The following is a 23,461-nucleotide window of genomic DNA, read 5'->3' on the forward strand; positions in this document are numbered from 1 at the left end:
CGTGGTGCTCCCTTGGGGGGAGAGAAGAGTCAGTGGCGGAAAGCGCCCCCTGCCTGTGACACGAGCTCTACAGCAGACTTCTTCCCGACAGTCAAAGCGGCGTTACGTCACGAAAGTGCGGACTCATAGGAAGACCACAATGCTTAGGGTGCCATTTTGGGACAGAGCCTTGGTCCCACTTCTGTTTTATATAAAGAACATTGATCTGATGTTGTATTATGCTCAATGCTCAATTTTGGATTTTACTGGATCACAAAAGACCGTTGTGTTGACCGTTATTACCATCATGCCTCGTCACACTGTTTTATTAAGGGTGGTGTCTTGCTTCTCTGTAACTTTTACTCTTTGAGTGTGTGTCTGAAACTGATTAAATACAATGTATGTGGGACCAGAAATGAGGAAGCTGCGACATGCAGAAATGACACGTTTTGCACACCTCACTCAAACTACAGAAGCAGGAAACAGGAAACTGTTCAGTTCAGGGAAAGAGAAACTGAAGTGAAGTTGAACTGTTGTGTGTTTGCATCTCTGTATTTATGCAGTAAAATGGCAGAAGCCAGAATTACTCAGGATGAGTTCCTGTGTTCAGTGTGTCTGGATCTCCTGAAGGATCCAGTGACCATTCCCTGTGGACACAGTTTCTGTAAGAGCTGTATTACAGGCTGCTGGGATCAGGAGGATCAGATGAGAGTCTACAGCTGCCCTCAGTGCAGACAGACCTTCAGTCCAAGACCTGCTTTAGCTAAAAACACCATACTGGCTGAAGTGCTGGAGAAACTGAAGACTAAACTTTCTGCTGACTGTTACGCTGGAGCTGGAGATGTGCAGTGTGACGCCTGTAATGGAAGAAAACGCAAAGCCATCAAGTCCTGTCTGGGGTGTCTGAACTCTTACTGTCTGAATCACCTTGAACAACACGAGAGTTTCTTTAAAAGAAAGAGACACAATCTGACTGATGCCACTGGACGACTGCAGGAGATGATCTGCCAGAAACACCACAAGCTCCTCGAGGTTTTCTGCCGTACTGACCTGAAGTTTATATGTCTGCTGTGTACGATGGAAGAACATAAAAACCACGACACTGTATCAGCAGCAGCACAGAGGACAGAGAAACAGGTATGAACTTAAATGAGTCTCATAATACTAATTTACAGGCTCATAATTTTGTTTATGGGTCTACTAAAATACATTTACATATTTAATGTCTGTTTTCACCCTCTGTCTGAACACTGTTTTAGTTTCAGTTTCTTTAAAACCCGCCTAAAATCCCCCCCCAGTCTGTTGTGATTGGTCTAATGCTTACAGTTAAGCATAAAGGAAATCCATACAACCGCAAAGGCAGTAATCTATGTCTGAATTGATGATTTAAAAAAAACAAATTCATGTTTATTCATGTGACATGCATGAGCCAGTGAGGTTTGATGTTATTGATGTGTCAGCATATTTTTATTTAGGCTTTAAAAACAGACATTCTTCAGAATATCTTCTTTTGTTTTATGAAATTTAAAATTTGGAAAGACACGAGGGTGAGTCAAAAATGGAAGAAGAGCATTGGTGCAGTTTAAAGATTTTTAACCCCTCAGTCTCACCACTTCACAGATATTGGATTCATATCTGTTTACCTGATGATTTCTGTGATGTTTCTCCTGTCATTGGTTTGTCCTTTAGCACCAGCTGAAGGAGACGCAGAGGTCGTTCCAGCAGAGGATCCAGCAGAGAGAGAAAGATCTTCAGCAGCTGAGAGAGGCTGTGGTGTCTCATAAGGTGAGTCTGGAGAAGTTTGAGAAGTCTCAGTCAGGACTCACTGAAGCTCACTGTGTGATTGTGATGTGTGTGTAACAGCGCTCTGCACAGACAGCAGTGGAGGACAGTGAGAGGATCTTCACTGAGCTCATCCGCTCCATTAAGAGAAAGCGCTCTGAGGCGACACAGCGGATCAGAGATCAGGAAAAGACTGCAGTGAGTCGAGCTGAAGGACGACTGGAGCGACTGGAGCAGGAGATCAATGATCTGAGGAGGAGAGACGCTGTGCTGGAGCAGCTTTCACACACACAGGATCACATCCATTTCCTGCAGGTAACAGAGATCTAGAAGAACAGGGTCATAGTGGACTTGAGCAAGAGACTCACAGAGAAACATTTCATGAGAGCTGAATGAGCCATTGACTGAAGTGTTTATCTGTGTATTCGGTTATTATATAATCATTCAGTCAAACTCTCATCTGATCAACTTCTTTTGAAAGTTATATTGAGCTTCCAGACAGCAACAGCTCAAAACTTCACTAAGATTTAAACTTTTTTTTTTACAACAATGTGAAATCCATGAACATGATGGTCCCAGTTTCACACAGATTTCCCATCATCTCTTTACTTATCATTTTTCAATCTTTTGTTTACCAAAAATCAGATAACCTTCAAACCTGCTAAAACCAGTAATGAATTAGACAGTGAAGTCCTCAAACAGGAAGTGAGGCTGTATATTATTGTGGCATAACGAGGGCGCTCTCATATACAGAGATATATCAAGTAGTGATTACGCCACCCCATTGAATTAGCTGGGGAAACACCAATTAAGGGCACACAAGTTCGATCTCCTTCCCACAATCACCAAACAATGAGGCGTGGATATGTACAAAATAGATATTTTGTTAAGTGATCACAAATAGTTTACCACTGGTAGCAATAAAATACTAGTGGTGGCCAATAAGGCCACTGATTTATATATGAGCAGGTTGATCAAACAAAGAAAAAGAAAAGCAAGATCTGAGCTGGGGTGCACCAGTAGTAGTGAGTAACCCCTGCAAGAAAACCTACACCGCACACTCTTGGAAGAGGAGAATTTCCATGAACCCTCCAAAGATAGCCTGCCCGTTCTGGGTCACTCCTGCTCCTGAAAAAGAAAGAGAAGGAAACAAAGCAATAAGTAACAAAATCATGAGTTAATAGAATGAGCTATCTGTAAACGGCACTTCACCACATTAGCAATTGCAAAACCTGACCTTATATATTAACAAAACCTGACCTTGGGATCGTGTCCTAAGAGTCCATGTGAATTTCAGTCACTAACTGCTCACAAGTTATAAATAAAGGTCAGTCTACTCAATTCCTTTGAACTTCTTTTCCTGATCAAATCTACTCAATTCTGCCATGTGACTCCATTGATGCACTTGATCTGTTACATTTATGTTATTGCCAGTTGTTTGATCTTCTAAGAGTTTTCCAAAAAGTTCAGATATAGTGTAAGTGTCAAACACTAGAACTTGTAGCTGTAACATGATATAATGAATATGAGAAGAATGAAGCTGATGCTGTGAAAGTGCTGGATTGAGAAGAGTTACTAAAGATCAACAAGAGCCGCACAAATCTGACAGTAGTGCAGGTTATTGATGAAGTGTGGAGGTGATGAGTTTTAATTTCTGTTTTCTGTAGAGTTTCCAGTCTCTCTCAGCTCCTCCTGAATCTACAGACGGAAATGACAATCCTTTCAGTCCTCTCTCCTCTTTTGATGGCGTGAGAGAATCTGTCCGTCAGCTGAGAGACAAACTGGAGGATTTCTGCAAAGAGGAGCTGAAGAAGATCTCTGACAGAGGTAAAGTCCTGGAGATTCTGCTCTCAGAAATGATCCTCCATCATCTCATTTCATGTAGAAGATCATATTAGAAATGTCCTAGGAACTGATGCAGGAATCATTTTCTCTTGACATGATTATCACACTCTTCATGTCTGTTGATTTCCACAGTCACTTCCACCAACATTGTTCCCAGAACCAGGAACGACTTCCTACAATGTAAGTCACTAAGAAATCAAGCAGAGAAACTCACTGAGTGTGTTCATGTTCTTCCTGTAGAAGATGAAAGAAAACATGACAGAAGAGATGATCAAGTAAATGATTTGCACAGAATATCTGGTAAACTGTACTGAGACACTGCTGATATATTGAACATGAAGAGTTCAGCTACATTTAAAGCTCAGACAGATTCATAATTCCTGATTCTGACGTGTTTTATCTCCATCAGATTCTCATCAGCTCACTCTGGATCTGAACACAGTGAATAAACGCCTCCGTCTGTCTGAGGAGAACAGAGAGATTAGATTCACTTACACAGAGGAGTCGTATCCTGATCATCCAGACAGATTTGATATGTGTCCTCAGGTGTTGTGTAGAGAGAGTGTGTGTGGACGCTGTTACTGGGAGATTGAGTGGAGTGGGAGAAGTGTGTTAATATCAGTGTCATATAAGAGCATCAGCAGGAAGGGAGACAATGAAGAGTGTTTGTTTGGATATAATGATCAGTCCTGGAGTTTGATCTGCTCTCCCTCCAGTTATTCATTCAAACACTAGGGATGGGACGGTATGGAAATTTAATATCACGATTATAGTGACCAAAATTATCACGATTATCAATAATATCACGGTTTTGTTAAAACGAGATGAAAGTGTTTAAAAAGAGTTGATGCTCACACTTAAGACATTTTTACATGTTTTATATTTGAAAATCAACAAACAACAACTAAAACAAGCAGCTCTATACACTTTTTAAGGCATTTCCTTCCTTATAATGACGGTTGTCAATAGCAACGCATTATAACACAGCGCACATCCATTGTAACGGCCACCTAGTGTTAAGTAGTGTTCATGACATGAATGTTGATGTGCCTTTAAGATAACTTCTTCTATGGCGTACGTTATTGCATGCATGCTGTTTTTATGTGAGCGCGCACGCACATTGAGAGTGAGAATGCTCGCGCAAAGAGGAAGATGACCTCTACTGCTGACCGTTGTTTTATTATAATGTGTTTACTTCCCCTTTGATTTGTCGCGTGTTTTAGAGTGTTTTCTTTTCCCTTTTAACATTCGCTCTTCGACATGTATGAAGAGTGTGCTTAACTGAGAGAAAACATCTATAAAAGTCTCGTTGAACTACCAGTTCATTTGCACTGTCATGTATTCTTCATCTGGGCAGACTTCAAACTCTCTGACAGACGTTACAACATGTATCACAACGGACGCGCTTTCTCGTTTCATTCAAATAGGCTACAACTTGCCGTCTTGCGTCTCCGTTTTTAATTGTATTGAAAATTAAATCAGAGTTGATTTATTGTTTACAGAGTTTGATAATATTGTTGTGATCATTTTGTCTGAACGATTGTTTTGTACGCTGTAATAATGGATTTATAAACAGATAAGATTTAAAACATTTATCTCAATTCAATGTCCCCGTAATTATGTGGTAAAACGTGTATAATGAATAAATTATTATCCCTTAAATGTCACTCTTAATAGTCTTGTTTGAACTTGTTTATTATTTGTCTTTGGCTAAGCCTGCTGCGAACTTTTCTTTGCGGAAGCTTCACGTTTAGGCTATTTCAAGTGATTGATATAAAATAATTCAACTTAAAACAACATTTTATGCCCAATTATTGCCCAGACGTAGTTTTGGTATTAAGGTCAAAGTTAACTTGCCTTGCATTCGCTATACAACAGTCGGTGATGGTCACACAAGACGACTCGGCAGATCTGAAGTTTCCCACTATTGCAGCGACTTCTTGTGCATGTTCTGCTGACATGGTGACCATCCTCGATTAAGTTTCCCTCAGGACTTTTGTTAAAGCCAAAATATGACCACACCTCAGAATTGATTATTTTAAAAGGCTGAAAAATCTCCCGAGCACGGTCACTGCCTTCCGCAATTCCTTCTTGAATAAAAAATAACATTGCGCGCTGCCGCTGCGTCAGACTGTTGCTGGCTGAACAGGACATAAAATCACGATAATCAAACACGGTTTTAATGATAATTAAATTTTAAACGATATTACTAACCGTCAGTACATTTTATCGTGGTTTATCGTGAAACCGGTAATCGTCCCATCCCTATCAAACACAATAAGATAGAGACTGAACTCCCTGTAAAGCCCATCAACAGTAGAACAGGAGTGTATGAGGATCAGAGTAGAATAGGAGTGTGTGTGGATCACAGTGCAGGAACTCTGTCCTTCTACAGCGTCTCTGACACAATGAGGCTCATCCACACAGTCCAGACCACATTCACTCACACACTCTATCCTGGGTTTACTGTTTATTATGGATCATCAGTGAAACTGTTTTGATGAATCAGAATAGATTGATGAGAGATTCTACCCATAATGCTTTGAGTTGCATGATAAATCAGTAGCAAGAGTATCAAACTGTTGTATTACAAATTTAATGTTTAATTTAGGTTCCACTACAATAGTATATAAACTAAGAAAGATTAGTAGACTGATTTTAGCATTTGAGGTATAAATTATGATTATTGAGTTTCCAGCAAGAGATTCCTGCCAGACCTGTTTTTTTCTATTGTAAGTTAAATGAGTCGGATTACTGAGACTCTCACCTTTTGTCTTTAATGGCTCTTGGAGCCCCAGCCCCAGTCGTTTGAATAGTTATGCTGATTGGATTAGGATTGGTAACACTCTGGAGTCTAGGGCGGGTTCCTAAACCTGTATACTTCATTTACAAGCTTTGTTCAACCTCAATGTAAATCCCTCCCCCTATATGTATATAAATTACAAAAGGAAACGCTCCTTAGTCAGAGTAGTTGGATGACTACAGCAACGCACAGTGAAGTCCTCAATAAAGAATAACTTCTGCTTGAAAGATATCCCAACGTCTCCTGGTCTCTGCTTTGACGAAGGAAAAGTTTCCAACAAACTCATTTTCACTGAAGGCCACTTTAGCATTATGGCTGCCCTGAAAGGGCCGGTTGTAACTGTAAAGGTGGGCGTACACGGTGAGAGTTCGGACACTCGCCAGATCGTGAGATATTGCACACATTACGAGTCAGTTAACTTGACAATCACGTCAAAGCTACACGGCACGACTGTCCTGCACGAATTCTATCCCGAGCCGGCGGCAATCACGTAAGCTTTCGCGTTAAACACAGAGACCGGAGCTTTCAGTGTTGCAGGCAACTATAGCTTCAGATAGAAAAATGACATAAATGTGTGTGCAAATAATGTGTGTGTGTGTGTGTGTGACAGTGTATGCGCACGCTGTATGGTTGCTGCCACTGAGTATAGCCCCATCGATCTAGCCTGTGACGTGGTTGTGTATGATTTAGCAATAGGGGACAGCCTATACACTGGTGAAAATCAGGCCTCGGCTCGATCTCGGCTCGGCTCGTAATTCCTCTCACACGTTGCGAGCTGCGACCATGCGAGCATCTCCGATTTACACTCGATTTTTCCCGAGTGAAAAAAATTGCCTGCGAGCTTGTAAAACAGCAAAAACCTTAAGACTGTCAAAATGTTACTACTCCTTAACATATAGTTAAATAACTGTCTCTTTATTTCATTATTACTTGAGTTACAAATATTGTATATGCATTTGCATAGATGTAAAAATATGTTATTGCTCTGTTATTTTAACATAAATCCATATCAGGTTAAGAAACCCACATTAATTTAAAGAATCTGAATTTAGAAAAAATTAAGACATAATCACACTTTTATTTCAAGTAACACAAAAATTGGACAGAAAATAGGCCTATATTAAAATAATATTAAATATGAATATATTAATATCAATACATTATTCTTCATTCAGTTCTTTGCTGCAGAATCAGATTTAGCAGATTTATTTTTTGACCTATTATCAAAAATAAAGTAGTCCTACAAAGCTATTATCAGAGCATGTGAGCAGATAGCAGGGAGAGGACCAGTGAACAAGAGTCTAGTGTCATTTTACCAGTGTTGCCCAGTATTGCTATACACATGTTACAGCTATTCAGTACATATACAGTAGGGCTATTCCACACAGAAACAAATCCAGAGAAATTTCATGTTGGCGGACTTTGCCTTTCCGGTGAGCGTGAACGGTATGCGTTTGAGTTGTGAGCAACTGAGCAGAGCACGCAACACAAACACACACACACACACACGGAGGTTGCAGCGGAACATTGAGCGTTCAAGCGCTGTGAACACGGAGCGGAGAGCAGTGTCTGTGGGCAGTAGATTATTTGTCAGTACCTGCTCTCTTCTTATCTCTATCAGTCTTTCTTTTTCTCTCAGTCTCTTTATCTTGCCTTATCTCTTCTCGTAAGCTTTGACTGATTGTATTTTCATTTTTGTAGATATCATTTTTGTCTGTGGCAGTGTAGAAAGCAAACATAGGGTCAACTGATATTGATGTGTTTAATGAATAATTTTCTTAGAAAAGTTAATTTACTGAAGGCTACCAGGAAAGCTAACTAAATTTATTAAATTCATTCACAATATGTACACATTCATTATTAATCTTATGCCCATTATAATAAAAAATGGCTTTATTAAGGTTTCTTGTCCTCTCATATACAGTTACTTAAATTAATTACATGTACATGAATGATGTAAATTGTATTGGCCTAGTTTCAATTCAAAATGGTGAAATTTTTCAAAAGTGTATTAGTTTGTCTCATTATTTTTGTTGGTCATTTAACATTTCGATCTTAAAACAGCTGTCAATAATGAAATGTTTAATTTAGCTACTTGCATCTTATCTCGCACTTTATGACCATTAACAAATTATCTTGATGCTGTGGAATATCCTTGCAGCACTAAAGTCGAGTTAATACTGTATTTGGCAATTATTTCACAACCTTTATTACGTACACCTCTGTCCAGACCTCGGTGACCTCATAGCTGGCTACAGCCATGGTTGTAGCACATTCCTAGTAACCAGACTTGACTTACTACAGGTGAATAATGCAAATTCAAATGCCCCCCCTTGTCGCCGGCCCTGGTTTGACACGTGTTATAGAGTCTCTCTAGAGTTATATATTCTCTTCATTACATTAATACTACAGCTGAACTTCTGTCAGTGAAATAACATGTCAGAATAAATGTTTATAATGAATTATCATATAGACAGGAAGATCAGTGTGTGTTTGTGAGTCACAAAGTGTGTATCTGTGTTTTTCTCAAGCTGTTTGTGTTGATGGAAATGAGTCATTCAGTTCTTATTGAAATATATAAACCCAAATCATCTGTTCATACTGTAAACCCTTGATCAGTGAAAGTATGAGCACAGTTATTCTGAACTAATCCAGTTAACTTTAAAGTGCCCCTATTATGCTATTATAAAGGCTCCTAATGTTGTTTTGGGGGTCTCCTTCAACAGATTTACATGCATCAAAGGTAAAAAAACAGTTTAATTTTATCATAATATACAATGCACATCACTATATTGTTCAATGATTGTCAAACGACTTGATGGATGAATCAGTCTCTCTATATCCCTCCTTTCCATGAGCCTGCTCTGCTCTGATTGGGAGGATGGCCCCGTCTACTGTGTACAGCGCGAGTCGTAAACAATAACGCCTATTACCATAACTGAACTTCAGCTGTTCGTCCTGAGGCTTCCTAAAGCTGAGCGATTGAACTGTAAAGACAGTAATGAACGATGACGTCGATTTTACCATTTACCATATCAGTCTGAGCTTGAGTCCGATGAAACATTTGAAGAACTAGTCATTCAACACGAACCTCCATCGCAAGCATGACTTGAGCAGGATGTTTCTCAGTGATACATTACTCAGTTTGAGGTACATTATGAGATGTTGCAACTGTAATTCCTCACTATCAGCATTAACAAGTGTATGTTCATAAACAAACCAATATTATTATGTATTATTCTAATTCATTGTGGTGCACATGTGGGAACAATAACAGTGCATACATTAGCCGAACACTAACGTGAATGACTGATGTAACAAACATTTGCAAAACAAATCTTGCTCCATCCTTTATCTATACTTAAAGTTGAAAGAGCGACAGACGATCTGCATTAATAGACAGTTTTAGGTAACAGTGGCCCACAGCTGATAAGCAGAAGTATTTCAGTAAGACAGCAATAACGCAAGTTAACCGGAGACCTAAACAATTTTAAACACAAAACTAAGTATTTTGAACACCCAGTATAAAATATATACATCAATAATTAATCATACTTACAGGTTGTGATTCTGAGGAGCAATCTGGTCCAAATAAAGTAGTTGAATGTGAGATTTGAGGAGCAGTTGTTAGTAAAATTATGTTTAAGGGGGGGTCAACTTGTTCAGGGGCGGACAACGTACAACAGGTGCGCATTAAATGCAAATGTATCCTCTAGTGATGTAGAACCATAAAGCAGTGGGATTCAAAAACAACAACTCGTATTTGCGGTTCAGAGTCGATTCTTTCTTTTGGGAGACAATGGGTCTCATTCATGAAACACGAGCAGAACGAATGTTTGTGTAAATCGTGTGTAAAGTGGTTCTGGCGTAAATTTTCGGATTCATTAAAATGTTCGTATTTTCCAAATGTTAGTTGGTACGAAAGAAATCTACACCTGCTCCCAGCCACGTGTAAATAGTGCGTTCAACATCCGAACGTTTTGCTCATTAATAAGGCTGCATTTTAATTCACCTTAATCGGGTACATATTTACACAGCATTTTGAAAAAATATTATATATAGTAATTACATACGGTTTTTCTTTTTACTTTTATTATGAGAGCCAGTAATAGCATCTGCAAACGGAACACAAGTCTGCAAGTCAAAAGTTTTGCAGTCAAACTTCATGTCGAACCATTTTCTTTTCACTTCTGGGACTGTTCGATTAACAGATGAAACTCCACTTAACAGATGAAACTGCATCTGTAATATGCTGCCAAGCTTCCTTTTTTTTAGGACCTGATACACCACTCTGTACGCTTGAAAATAAAATGTGGCGTTTTGAATGAACTTCTGATAATACAACTTAAATTTCTGCATCTGAGAAATTTCTCTTTTTCATTCGCTTTTGAGAAGACATGTTGAAATCCTTCGTTTGGTGTCATAATATGATGCTCATATATAGTTGTCAGTCGGATTTAATGGGCGGGATTTATGGTAATTGAGAATGAGCGTGCACGCGCGTCCCATTTACGACTGATTGGAATTAATTAACACATACACACGTTTCACTATCACATCTGACGTTTACGAAGTATTTGTGAATCAGGAGAAGAGTTTTCGGGAAGGTCTCTTTACGCGCAAATCACTCATATTTACTCGTATATTTATGAATGTTTCATGAATGAGACCCAATAACTTTATTTATTGTGCACTTTTGACTTTACAACTTTGCAGAACATTTACATTCACAAACAGATATATTACACACTGCATGAAAGGGAATATTTAAAAAAAAAAAAAAAAAAACTTTAAATAAACCTCCTGAACAGGATTGAATTTACAGATATGATGCTCTGATAACGCTAAGATAAAATAAAACAACAACAAGGATCGAGTCAAATCATCATCAGTTCAATCCAGATAAATCAGAAATATATTATGTATGAAAGAAGGAAAACTGTAACCTGACCCATGTGATCTATATGATGACCTTTGACCTTCCTGAAAGATGAGCCAAACCCACTCAATTATGATCTCTGCCAGTATTTCTACATGTTAAAGGAACCTTCTGTACTTGAAAAACAGAATATTTCAGTCTTTGATCTGTCCTATTGTTTGTGATTTGCTTCTTTGTTCTTATTTTTAATAACAAAAATTAAATAACCAAAATATCTATATTGTGAAATATTGTTATTGTTTTTATTGTTTTAATTAAAATGTCTTATATCTTGAATTTTAATTTTGGTCAAATCACCCTACCCAAAATGACACATAATATGAACTCTGCTTCATTCATTCATACACCGTTTTTAACGTGTGTTTTTTTTTTTTTTTTTTTACTTATAAACCACATTTGTAGCTACTTGAATATTAATACTGTAATATCTGGTAGAGCTGTGATACGTCCACTCCATAACACATGAAAATATATGGTTATACAGTCCCTCCAGGATTTCGTGATTTTTTTCTTTGTGATTTTTGTGAGCAAATGTACTGATTTTGTGGTGGTAATTTCCAGACATTTGTAAAAAAAAACTTGCAATGTTTTTGTTTTTGTTTTTTTTTATAAAACAAATATATTTTCTATAGCTGTACATCTCCGGCAACTGATCCCCATAGTCCTTGGTCATCCCTGGCTGGTGCAGCACAATCCCAGGGTTGACTGGGGCCACAATTCTGTTTTGGCTTGGAGCAATCAATGCTATGCATCTTGTCTAGTGTCTGCTTGTTCTTCTGTGTCTGGTTTTGTCTTGCAGGAGGAGTTGGTGAATTTGTCAAACGTGACCGCAGAGTACCTTGACCTGAAGGAAGTGTTCAGTAAGTCCCGGGCTGCTTCTCTTCCTCCGCATCGTCCCCATGACAGTGCTATAGATTTACTCCCAGGTAAGTCTCCGCCTAAGGGCAAATTATACTCGCTTTCTTCTCCAGAAAGGGAGGCCATGGAGAAATACATTTCTGATTCTCTAGCAGCTGGGTTCATCTGTTATTCCTCTTCTCCAGTGGGGGCGGGGTTCTTTTTTGTGGGGGAAAAGGATGGTTCTCTGCGACTGTGTATTGATTACCGAGGGCTGAACATCACCACGGTAAAGAATACTTACCCTTTGCCGTTGATGTCTTCAGCCTTCGAGCGGTTGCAGGGAGCATCAGTCTTCACAAAATTGGATTTACACAATGCTTATCATTTGGTTCGCATAAGGGAGGGGGATGAGTGGAAACCCGCTTTCAACACCCCCAGGGGGCACTTTGAATATTTGGTCATGCCTTTTGGTCTGTCCAACGCCCCTGCAGTTTTCCAGGCACTCGTCAATGACATACTGAGAAATATGGTTGATCAATTCATATATGTCTACCTGGATGACATATTGATATTTTCATCCTCTCTCCAGGAACACGTTCAGCACGTCAGACGAGTGCTCCAGAGGTTGCTAGAGAATAGGCTTTTTGTCAAGGCGGAGAAATGCGCTTTTCATGCAGTCTGTTCCTTTCCTAGGGTACATCATCTCGTCGGAGGGAGTGCGCATGGATCCTGACAAGGTTAAGGCTGTGGTAGATTGGCCAAGTCCAGATTCCCGTAAGGCCCTACAGAGGTTTCTGGGGTTCGCCAATTTCTGTCAGTGTTTTATTCGCAATTTCAGCCAACTAGCGCGCGCCTCTGACTGCCTTGACCTCGTCCAGAACGACATTCAGGTGGTCTGGTGCAGCCGATGCTGCATTTTCCAAACTTAAGAGCCGCTTTGTTTCGTCTCCCATTCTGATAGCCCCTGATCCGTCACGTCATTTTGTGGTAGTCGACGCGTCAGAGGTGGGGGTAGGTGCGGTTCTTTCCCAGCGCTCTTCCACGGACGACAATATGCATCCTTGCGTGTTTTTCTCCTATCGTTTATCATCCACCGAATGTAACTATGACACTGGTAATAGAGAGTTATTGGCAGTCAAGTTAGCGTTGGAGGAGTGGCGTCATTGGTTAGAAGGGTCAGGGAACCTTCGTTTGGACCGATCACAAGAACCTGGAATATGTTAGATCCACCAAAAGACTCAACTCCGGGCAAGGATTTTTTTCTTTCGTATTGTCCGGTTTTGGGTTCTGGGAAAGTTACGGTCCAGAGAAGAGAAGTTGGGTTCCTGGGTTTCCTTAAGAGACATTCTGGATTGTTCTTTTATTGATGATTACAATCAACGGGTAAGTTCTTCTGGGAGCGCCTGGTCAGGTACCCCTGTCACTGTTCACGAATTCACTGACTCTTTCTCTCTCCGTGTATGTGTGTGCGTGTGGTTGCTGATCACCACTTATCTGATCATCGGCGCCAGCTGCATCTGATCAGTTGTGCCTATTTATACTCACTGTCATTCGCTTTGTGTTTGTCAGATCGATGTTCCCGGTGTTTGTCTAGTCTCCTGGCTGTCTCTGAGTTTCGAGTTGGATTATTTTGGATCTTTCTGATTGCTCTGCCTTCTTCCACGGAGGATTCCAGGTCGCTCCTTCACCTTCCACGGAGGATCGGGTTGCCCATTCGCATCCCTGCGCTGCCAAGAGAGACTGTTTCCCGGCACCTTTCTTTATCTGACCCATTACGGCTACTCTCACTTTGTTATCAATAAACTCCTTTGTTCCTCTGTCTTACTGGGCGTGACAATAACAGTGTAATAAACGTATTGGCATGAAATGAATGAGGCAATCAAATGTGTGTAAATCAATTTTTTGATCATAGTAAGCAGGAGGGTCAATATTATTATTCTAAAACTGGAAAGTGGCTGGGTTTAACTGAGCAGAGGACCATTAATTTGCTTGTGTAACAAGAAAAAGATGTAGAGGATATACTTGGCTTTTATATTTAAAGGGTCATTTCACCCGTGGAGACATGAATGTGTATTGAAAGTGGGTCATTTATGTAGAAGAAATGTGAAATTATTTTTGAATTTGGAGCTTTCTAGACTGAGAAAAGCCAGAAAATGTATTTTTGGCTTATGTGGATGAAAGACAACAACTTCCAGAATGCACTTGCTTCGCTGCCCTACAAGGCCACTCCCAAGCCACGCCTACCGGTAAGACAGCGCAGTTGAAAACAAAAACATCAAGGCAAGGCTAGGCTACGAGTGAGTCTCCGTGACGAGTTTGCCCAAAATGTCCGGGATTCGGCTTTTGCGTTCTACAGTCGCCATTCATCATGTTTACTGTGGCGAGCAGGATGAGGCTGAGGGGCGCGGGAGAACGGCGCGAGGCCGGTGGCGTGATTACTGACGACCGACACCTGTGAGGCACTGTTCTCGTATCTCGCACGGAGGAGCAGGTATTTTCTTAGCAATGGTAAAACACACATCAACCGATCACGCCACCGGCCTCGCGTCTTTCAACCGATCACGCCACCGGCCTTGCGTCTTTCAACCGATCACGCCACCGGCCTCGCGTCTTTCTCCCACGGCGCTAGCCTCGTCCTGCTCCCTGTATTACTGTGATTACTGATGAGCGCGCCTGTGAGATGCACCGGTCTCACGGGCTATCTCTCACGGAGGTGCGGGTATTTTCTTAGCAATGTTAAAACGCAAATCAACCGATCACTTGTTTAGCATTCATGTAAACATTACATTCAGATTCACCAATCGGGGTGAATTCAGTTAGATTGAAACAAAAGGTGAGCATGTAAACAATGGATGGCGACCGCAGAAAGCAAAAGCTGAATCCCGGACATTTTTGTCGATCTCGACGGCCGGACATGTCCGGGAAATAGAGTAACCCCTACTACTCAGCTTTCTTCGTCCCTGTTTTCTGCAGGTTTCTGCCGTTGAAATCAAACGCACTCGCACTGATCTGTGATAGGTCTGTTAGCGCATTAGGTCCAACCCCCTATGGGCGGGTTTGAAAGGGTGGATCTAGTGCTTGTAGTCTTAACAGAAATCCCCCCCTCTTACACTTCCTCCTACAATGACGCAAAATGACGATTTTTGCGTCATTGTAGGAGGAAGTGTAAAGAGGTAAATACAGATTTCTCTCGTCTCGGGGGAAAATGAAAAAATGTTGCATGACCATTCAATAGTATGACTGGGTTTCTAACAATGCAAAGCTTAATGCAAATGGGTGAAGTGTCCCTTTAAGAACATTAATTTCTCAACTGTTTTAAGGCTAAGGCTTTTTTTACACCACTTCTCCTGCCTTTGAAACATCTTTTCAAGAAAACTCAAAGAATGCGCATTATGTGTCATAATTTATGTTTCATTTTGTTGTTGTTGTTAGTATTATTATTATTGTTATACTGCCACAGAGAATAATGGGAAATGTAGTTTGGTCACTCATGCCTATCAGCTCATAAACTGGCTAAATCAGTAGTGTTTTCTGGCAAACTTTATTTCTTTTCTTCATTAACAGTACACATAATATGTACACAAACTAAATTGTACTGTCGGAATTCATAAATTTACATTAGCGCGGGAAAGGGGGTGCTGCGGGGGCTGCAGCCCCCCCATCATAGCATCAGCACCCCCTGGTGAGGGGCTGTGGACTAACATAATATTTTACTTAAAAATGTGAAATATTATTATTATTTTTTTTTAAATAGACATAACATACTGTGTTTAATATGGGATTAAGATATAGTGTATAAGATATAAACTAATGATTAATTATTTTAATATTTCGTTGATAAATGACTGCTACTCCTCAGGAAGTGCTTCCGTCACCTGACACTCGTTTGGTCATGGCTAGCAATAAGCAGCAGAAACGAATTTCTGACTTTTTTCCGGGTAACACAGTTAATAAAAGTAAAAATAGTGGGAATTCTTCTCAAACAAAGGATAACAACAACGTCGATGAAACGGCGACTGAACCCTCGCCAAAGACTGACACTGAAACAAACTCGGTTCAGACTAGCGCCATTAGTAGGCCTATGTCAGCATCCGCGAGCAGCGAGGTTTGTGAGCTGGACGTTAACATGGACTCTGCTGAGGTTGGGACACATGATTGGATGGCTGCCAGGGAAGATGACAAGCCCTACTGTGATGGCCGACGACGTGGCCACACAGCAAGGCGGTAACTAAACCACACACACTGACATGCCTTTTTCCCTTTTGTTTGTTTACATGTTGTTTTGGTTGTCCTTTATTACATTTTATAATTAAATCTTTAGTTGCAGATCATCCTATATATTTCATAATAAAGACACACACAGATTTGGTTCATTTTACCCACTTTATTTATAATTTACACTTTTACCATACATGACTAGGTTGGGTGCACACTTTCTAGTTATTAGTGGTATATTGTGTTAACGTTTATTTCTTTTGAGTTTAAGTTACCTACATGTGGAGAGTGGAGGGTTGACGCTGTCTGGGCAAGCGCTGCACTTCTGTGGAGGTCTGTTCTAATAAAGGACCGGCTGGCGTCAGTGGCCGCCATTTTATTCCAGTGGTTGAATCCATGTTGCAGATTAGCTGGGGGGGGTGTAGGGTTGTTTGTTTTATCTGTTTATTTTTGTTTATTATAATTGTTTATGTATATAACTAATTTGTTTATGACCCATTTCTTTATTTTTTGTGGATGAATTATTTTATTCATTCTAACTGTGTTTAATTGATGTTTGTTGTTCCCTATGTGTGTGTAATGGACTAGTCCTTGGTGTATATAAGTTTCCCCATGTGTGGCATTTGGAGGCCATGTTTTCTTTGTTTAGTTTGTTTGTTTGATTACTGTTGTTAGTTTTGATTTTCTTTAGTTTACTATTGTTATGGGTGGTGATGGCGCAATGGATAAGACACATGCCTTTGGTGTGAGAGACCCGGGTTCGAATCCACTGTGAGACACCAATGTGTCTCTGAGCAAGACACTTAACCCCTAGTTGCTCCAGAGGCGTGCGACCTCTGACATATATAGCAATTGTAAGTCGCTTTGGATAAAAGCGTCAGCTAAATGTAAAATGTAAATGTTATGGGCCTAGACCTGACTTTATTTTCAGTCAGTTTTTCAAGTTATTTAATTTGTAACTTTGTTTTTTTTTGCATTTAATAAATAATTTTTGGTTGGAAACCCTGTGTCCTTTGCCCTCGACTGCTTGGTCCCTCACACCTACCAACCCAGGATGAAATTTCCAGGCAGGAGATTTGGTGGGGAAACGTTCGATCGTTCATTTCAATGTGGATGGTTTAACAAATGGAAATGGCTGCATTACATTAGAGAATCTGACTCTGTGATTTGTTTTATATGTACTAAAGCGACGGATAAAGGATTACTGCGCCTCACCAACGACGACAATCAAAGCTCCTTAGTAAAGGCTGGTGGATATAGTAACTGGAAGAAAGCTCGTGAAAAGTTTGCTCAACATGAGTTATCCGAATTGCACTCGGATTCAGTGCGTGCTTTGGAATCCTTAAAATTAACACCAATCAACGCTGTGATCTCGGATATTGCCGCTCGAGACCAGGCTACGGGTAGGACTGTGCTGGAGCTTTTTTCCCGCTCAATCAAGCTCCTGGGCCGAGAAGGGTTGCCACTTAGAGGGCACGCTCACCGAGATGGTGTGCTCTGGCAGTTAATGCTGGAGAGGACACACGCTCTCCCGAAAGAAAGAGAATGGATGTTACGCAGAGACAATTGGATGTCCGGTACAATTCAAAATGAAATTCTCGGGATGTTTGCTCATGCCATACAACGTGAAATCATGTCACAAACTAGCCACTGTTCTTTCTTTGGACTCACAGCAGACGGAACAACCGATATCAGCGCGAGCGAGCAATTTTCATGTTGTTTGCAGTTTGTGGATTCAGATTTAAGGGCACAAAACGTCTTTCTTGGATTTTATAACACCAGTGACTCATCTGCAGAAACATTGTTTTCATGCATCAAAGACATATTTATCCGTTTAAACATACCTCTGGAACATTTGGCAGGATATTGTTTTGATGGTGCGTCCAACATTAGTTAATTGTTGTTGTTTTTTTCGTTGTTTTTTTTTTTTTTTTTTCAGAAATGATCATCCCCGTTCTCAATGGCGTTTTCTCCCTGAAGCCAAGGGACGCCAGGCTTCCCCTATATCTTCCAGCGACAATCACTATTATTGTAAATAAAACATTTTATTTGACTTGTGACTTGGCCTCTCATTGCTTCAGAGAAAATGAAATAATGGTTAAATTTGTCATGCTTTGTTCCGATCAGAATAATGGGCGTTTACTAACATAGCCGCACTCAAGCGCACGACCGCACGTCATGAATAGTTTCTTTTCGTTTTGAATAGTTTGTTTAAAAGTAGACATTTCAAGCTTTCTATAATAGATAGCCTATATTTCTCAAATCTGTGATGCACAAGCTGAGTTTCGGCCCCTCCAGTTCACATGCAATTAAGTGATCGTGCCGGCGCCTTATTACATTGTCTGCTAGTGGTATATATTTGCTTCTTATTTATTAAATACAGGCAATTGGTTGATAATATATTGATCAAAATTAAGATACAATTTATACAAAACGAAAATCTTTTAAACAGAGTCTTTCTACAAAACAAAACTCAATGAAGTGGTCAAAATCATGTCTTACCCACTCCATATCTCCAGACATATTGCACATGATGTATCATATCTTTCTCATGCTGCATTCTCACTTTCATAATCAACATTGATTAAATAAAAAAAAATGACATTAGCCTATTTAAACATAGCCTAAATATGAAACTAAATATGTTGTGGAATCAATGTTTCTAAAATCAATTGTGTGCAACCACTTACTAAACTTTTTTTTTTATTAAATTCAACGAATAATTTTTTTCAGTGAGCATAATGACGTCACATATTTTCCAACCCAGCCCTCAGCCCATCGGATCCTGTTGAAAGCCAAATGGTGTCTGGTGTGAAACGCATTAAATTAGGATTATACCACGGGCTGTTTAAATACTCGATTCTGATTGGCTGGAAGGTGTGCAGTAAAACCGTTTAATGCACAGGTAGTTCCAGTCAGTTTGATTACAGTTTGAAATTAATCCGCTACTATAAACATTGGTAACCATAGTAACACAGTTACACTTGCAAACAGAGTGAGAGACACATATGAAAACGTTTATTTAGGTAGGCTAAATGGATGATTTTTGCATATCGTTTAATTTGTATGGTGAATATGGCAATTTTGAGAAATGGGCCCAGGCACAAGACGAAATAGAAGACTTGGAGAAGACGTTGAATGACAAAAAGCGGCACAAAGAATTAACACCGGCAGAGCTAGATAAGATCGAAGACGACAAAGATGAGGTCAATACGAAAATGACAACTAAATGGGCAGTTAACACTTTCAGTGACTTTTTGCGCCAAAGACAGAACAATTGTGATTTCGAGACCTACTCTGCTTCGCGTCGGGTGGTTCTTCGCCTCTATGTCGTGCATTAAAATCCTTTAATGCATGGCTAGCCGTGAATTATCCCTTACATATACAAGTCATTTCTGTCATGATATTTTCATGTTTTAGAAAGTAATTGAAAATATTATGAAAGTTATAACCATACCTTTTTTTTTCTATTATTCTTAGGATGGCAACCCCCTACAGTCGGCAAGTACCACTCAAACTGAAGTGTGTGGGTAACCGCAGGAGCCAAAAGGCTTTAACTTTTGTCTCTAACAACAATGCAATTGATGTTGGAGCATACAGGGTTACCACACAATCAGTCCTAACAGATGGACAGACATGTTACATCACAATAAGAAACGGAAGTGACCTAGAGTTTGAAGAGGGTGGGTCGTATGTTGTTAAAAATGTCACCTTCTCAAAGAAATATGGCCGGCTGTTACGTCCCTTTTTGATTTTAGATAGGGGTAAGGGAGTATAACATTTAAATAAAGATGTGCGTATAACTTAATATGAAGGACCGGGCAATAAAAGGAAAAAGATCAACTCAAAAACTCTGCTCAAAAGTATTTATTTTACAGAACCTAAAAGTGAAAGAGTGAAGAGAAAATAATATTTACAATATTTACAAACAATGAGAAAACAACAATTAACAATACTAAACAAAAACAAACAAAGGTGAGAAGGCGAGCTCGAGAGATGCCAAATGAAATAAATAAATAAAACAGAACAAACTACCTAGAAGATGAATGCAACTAAACTAACTACCAAACGAAAAATGTAGAAAAGAAAAGTCTTCGGCGTCAAGACGCCCTAACAAAACTACACTAACTACAATATGACAAAAACTTACAGGGTGTGGTACTCTCCTAAACTAGTGTGTCTAATACAATCCAAAATTGTCCTACGTGGTGCGCAATGTATGTCGCGCGACTTACTAACCTGCTCCCTCCTTCCCAGCCTCACATGCACCGTGATGACTGAACTAGGATGAACAGTAAAACAAACAAAAACACTTCACAACCACTATGACAATTGATTAATGCAAACGATAGACACAGAAAATGCAAATGTCAAAGTGAGCAAAAAGCTGGGGACGTGGAAGAGATACGGGTATTTAAGGAAGGTGGTGGAATGTGATTGGATGGGTGAACCGAGACGTCATCATCCTTCAGGAAAACTGACAGGCTGTAGATTGATCCAATCATGGTTCGAATTACGTGGGAGCTGAGCTCCCATAGAGAGAGGATGAGCTCCCATGAAAGCAGTAAAATCATACACCTGTGGGGGTCTCTAAAAATCATCAGCACCATTATTTTAAATTACAAATAAAGCACTTTTTCCTTCAGACTACTGTAGCATGACTTAAAAGATAGGACAAGATGCCAAACACATGGATCTTGCGGGATCTCGGATCGTCATCACACTACGGTACATCCTTATGCTTAAATCAAGTGATAAAAGTGCCGCTGCGATCATTGGCGCGGATACTGTGTTTGTTTGTGGCTCGCGCACAGTCTTCACTCGGGCACGCTTCAATCCGTTGTGGAGACTCTCTATTCGTTCCAGTAAAATTACAAAACAAAATGCACACAAACGTGTCTCTGCCTGATATAGAACCACTTATAAACATAATCGGATTTGATGAAAAAAAAAAAAAAACTGATATGAGTGCAGATTCGAACCCAAAACCGTTTGGCAAATGTTCTACCACTGGACCACTTAAGTATACGGTCGAATTTGACGGATCTATTTCACTCACGTTAAAATTCTGACAAAAAACTAACAGCATATATTAGACCTCATTAAACGACAAATTAAACCAAATGTACTATTTAAATTGAATTGTGTTACCAACGCTTTTTTATTAAATTTGTATTATATTTACAAATTTTTATATTACATTATTAAGCTACCGCGCCTGCTCATAGGCTACTTTTTTTTTAAAAATTTTTTTAAAGAGACCCCCACAAAGATGAAATCATAATTCGAACCCTGGATCCAATGAGTATCTGAAACACACACACACCCACACACACACACACACACCACAACAACAACAGCAAACTACCCACATCTCCCTATTACAACACTATAAATACGTACACGTACGTAACACCGGCCATGTATTTTTATAAACCGCTTAATCAGGAATTTCAAAACCTCACCATTGGCCATAACTGAGGCGGCAGAGAGAGCTGCTAAGGAGGTCCTAGTAAGTTAATTTAAAAGCATAATTTAATATCTAGTATATTATCCTGGTTTACTAAATCTAGGTAAATGTAAGCTATTATAATTGTGTTTCTCAATCACAGTCCTAGAGTACCCTAACACCCTTTTTTGAGATACACATTTAGGTGAATTAACCTTGATTGGGAATACATAGAAAATATTCAGTATTGGGGATACCTGGACCAGGACTGAGAAACACTCATCTGTGACACTGTGCTGTTATTTTCCAGTTGCAAGTGGCCAGGATTACTCTGGCCCAGTATCCCCTCCTGGACCTTTCTTTGAGGTCTGGAACAAAACTTCTGGAGGTAACTTTATGGAGAGAAGAGGCGTTGATGGACCTGTACGTCGGAGATAAGGTGGAGGTCAGCCACCTAAGGGCAAACATTCGCAGAAGCCGCAGAATCCCTAGATGTTGAAAACACTGAGGCTTAAAATGTGTTTGTGTCATGATCATTGACTTTTATTTAGATTTTGATTAGGTTTTGTTTTCTTAAGTTCTGATTGTTTTCTATTTCTAAATGTTCTAAGTACTTTACATATTATTAAAGACTGTTTGTTCGAATATCTTTTTTGTGCGCTTCTTTGCATTCACCCCATTACATTACAGTTTGTTTGTTTTTATGAGGTTTTAGAATAGGGTTTTTCAATTTGAATAACATTGCGTGAATTACGAAAAACGTAAAATGCATGAGCTGTTCTCTGATTGTTTCAGGAAAAGATTCGAAGCATCAGGAATGTTGAAAACAGTGCCATCTTGTGGCAGGTCAAAAACCCAGATGTTTACAGCTCTGTTGTTTTATCAAATAAAAAGCCTGACAATGCTAAATGTTTTTTGATAATATAATACATATATAATAATAATAATAATAATGTAGTGTTTCAATAAATGAATGAATAAAATGTTTCTGGACAGTGTTGCTGTCAACGGGCAACCAGGTGAGAGACAGGGCCCACGACCAATCTAAATTATCCAAATTTGTTGCTCATTTCTTGGCAGCATTGGTCAAAAAGTTGCCCCGTGTATTTACCTTCGTGCACGATTTCACTACATGATTTGGTCGAGAATGAATGCCCCTAAAATTCAACAGTAGAGGCAAACATGCCCTCTGCATGTCTTTTTTATTTATATAATTTAACATATAACATGAACTATTATCACTCGAAGAGTAGCATTTTTCCTCCAGAAACCAGCATGATTACAAATGTGATACTGATTTTATACAACAGTTCTATAAATAATTATTTATTATTAATTATCTTACATTTTAGACACAGGATTATCTGTTTTTGCTTATATTTCGTAAACGAAAATAATTCCAAACAAGCGACAGCACTGTTTAACTTCTGGGCTGCACATGATTTCTTATTGAATGAATCATTCAGGTTTTTAGATGAATTGGTTGACAAATGAATCAATGACTCGACCTGCTGCTTCATTCGTGAATAAATAAGCCGTTAGAATGAATCTGTTTAATTAACAGCATTCCCACAGCTGTTATGATAGCAATTTTTTTTTACTAATAACT

The 23,461-nt window shown here is 39.4% G+C and overlaps 1 protein-coding gene across 1 annotated transcript; it reads left to right on the plus strand.

The window, feature by feature from the left end:
* Window positions 1-468: 468 nt before the first annotated feature.
* Window positions 469-6,640, plus strand: LOC311082317 (tripartite motif-containing protein 16-like). The gene is made up of 7 exons (XM_084113078.1): window positions 469-1,116; window positions 1,669-1,764; window positions 1,843-2,076; window positions 3,429-3,588; window positions 3,739-3,786; window positions 4,016-4,330; window positions 5,875-6,640. The coding sequence occupies exons 1-7, from the start codon at window positions 547-549 to the stop codon at window positions 6,105-6,107; spliced, it is 1,656 nt and encodes a 551-aa protein (XP_083969204.1). The 5' UTR covers window positions 469-546; the 3' UTR covers window positions 6,108-6,640.
* The last annotated feature ends 16,821 nt before the right edge of the window (window positions 6,641-23,461 follow it).

Source organism: Abramis brama (genome assembly GCF_963993115.1).
Source record: "Abramis brama genome assembly, chromosome: 4".
NCBI lineage: Eukaryota > Metazoa > Chordata > Actinopteri > Cypriniformes > Leuciscidae > Abramis > Abramis brama.

Excerpts from the sequence above, each read along its gene's own strand:
- LOC311082317 (XM_084113078.1), top strand. The coding sequence starts at position 547 with ATGGCAGAAGCCAGAATTACTCAGGATGAGTTCCTGTGTTCAGTGTGT. Across the intron at positions 1,117-1,668 it reads CACAGAGGACAGAGAAACAG|CACCAGCTGAAGGAGACGCA; the intron begins GTATGAACTTAA and ends TTTGTCCTTTAG. Across the intron at positions 3,589-3,738 it reads GAAGAAGATCTCTGACAGAG|TCACTTCCACCAACATTGTT; the intron begins GTAAAGTCCTGG and ends TGATTTCCACAG.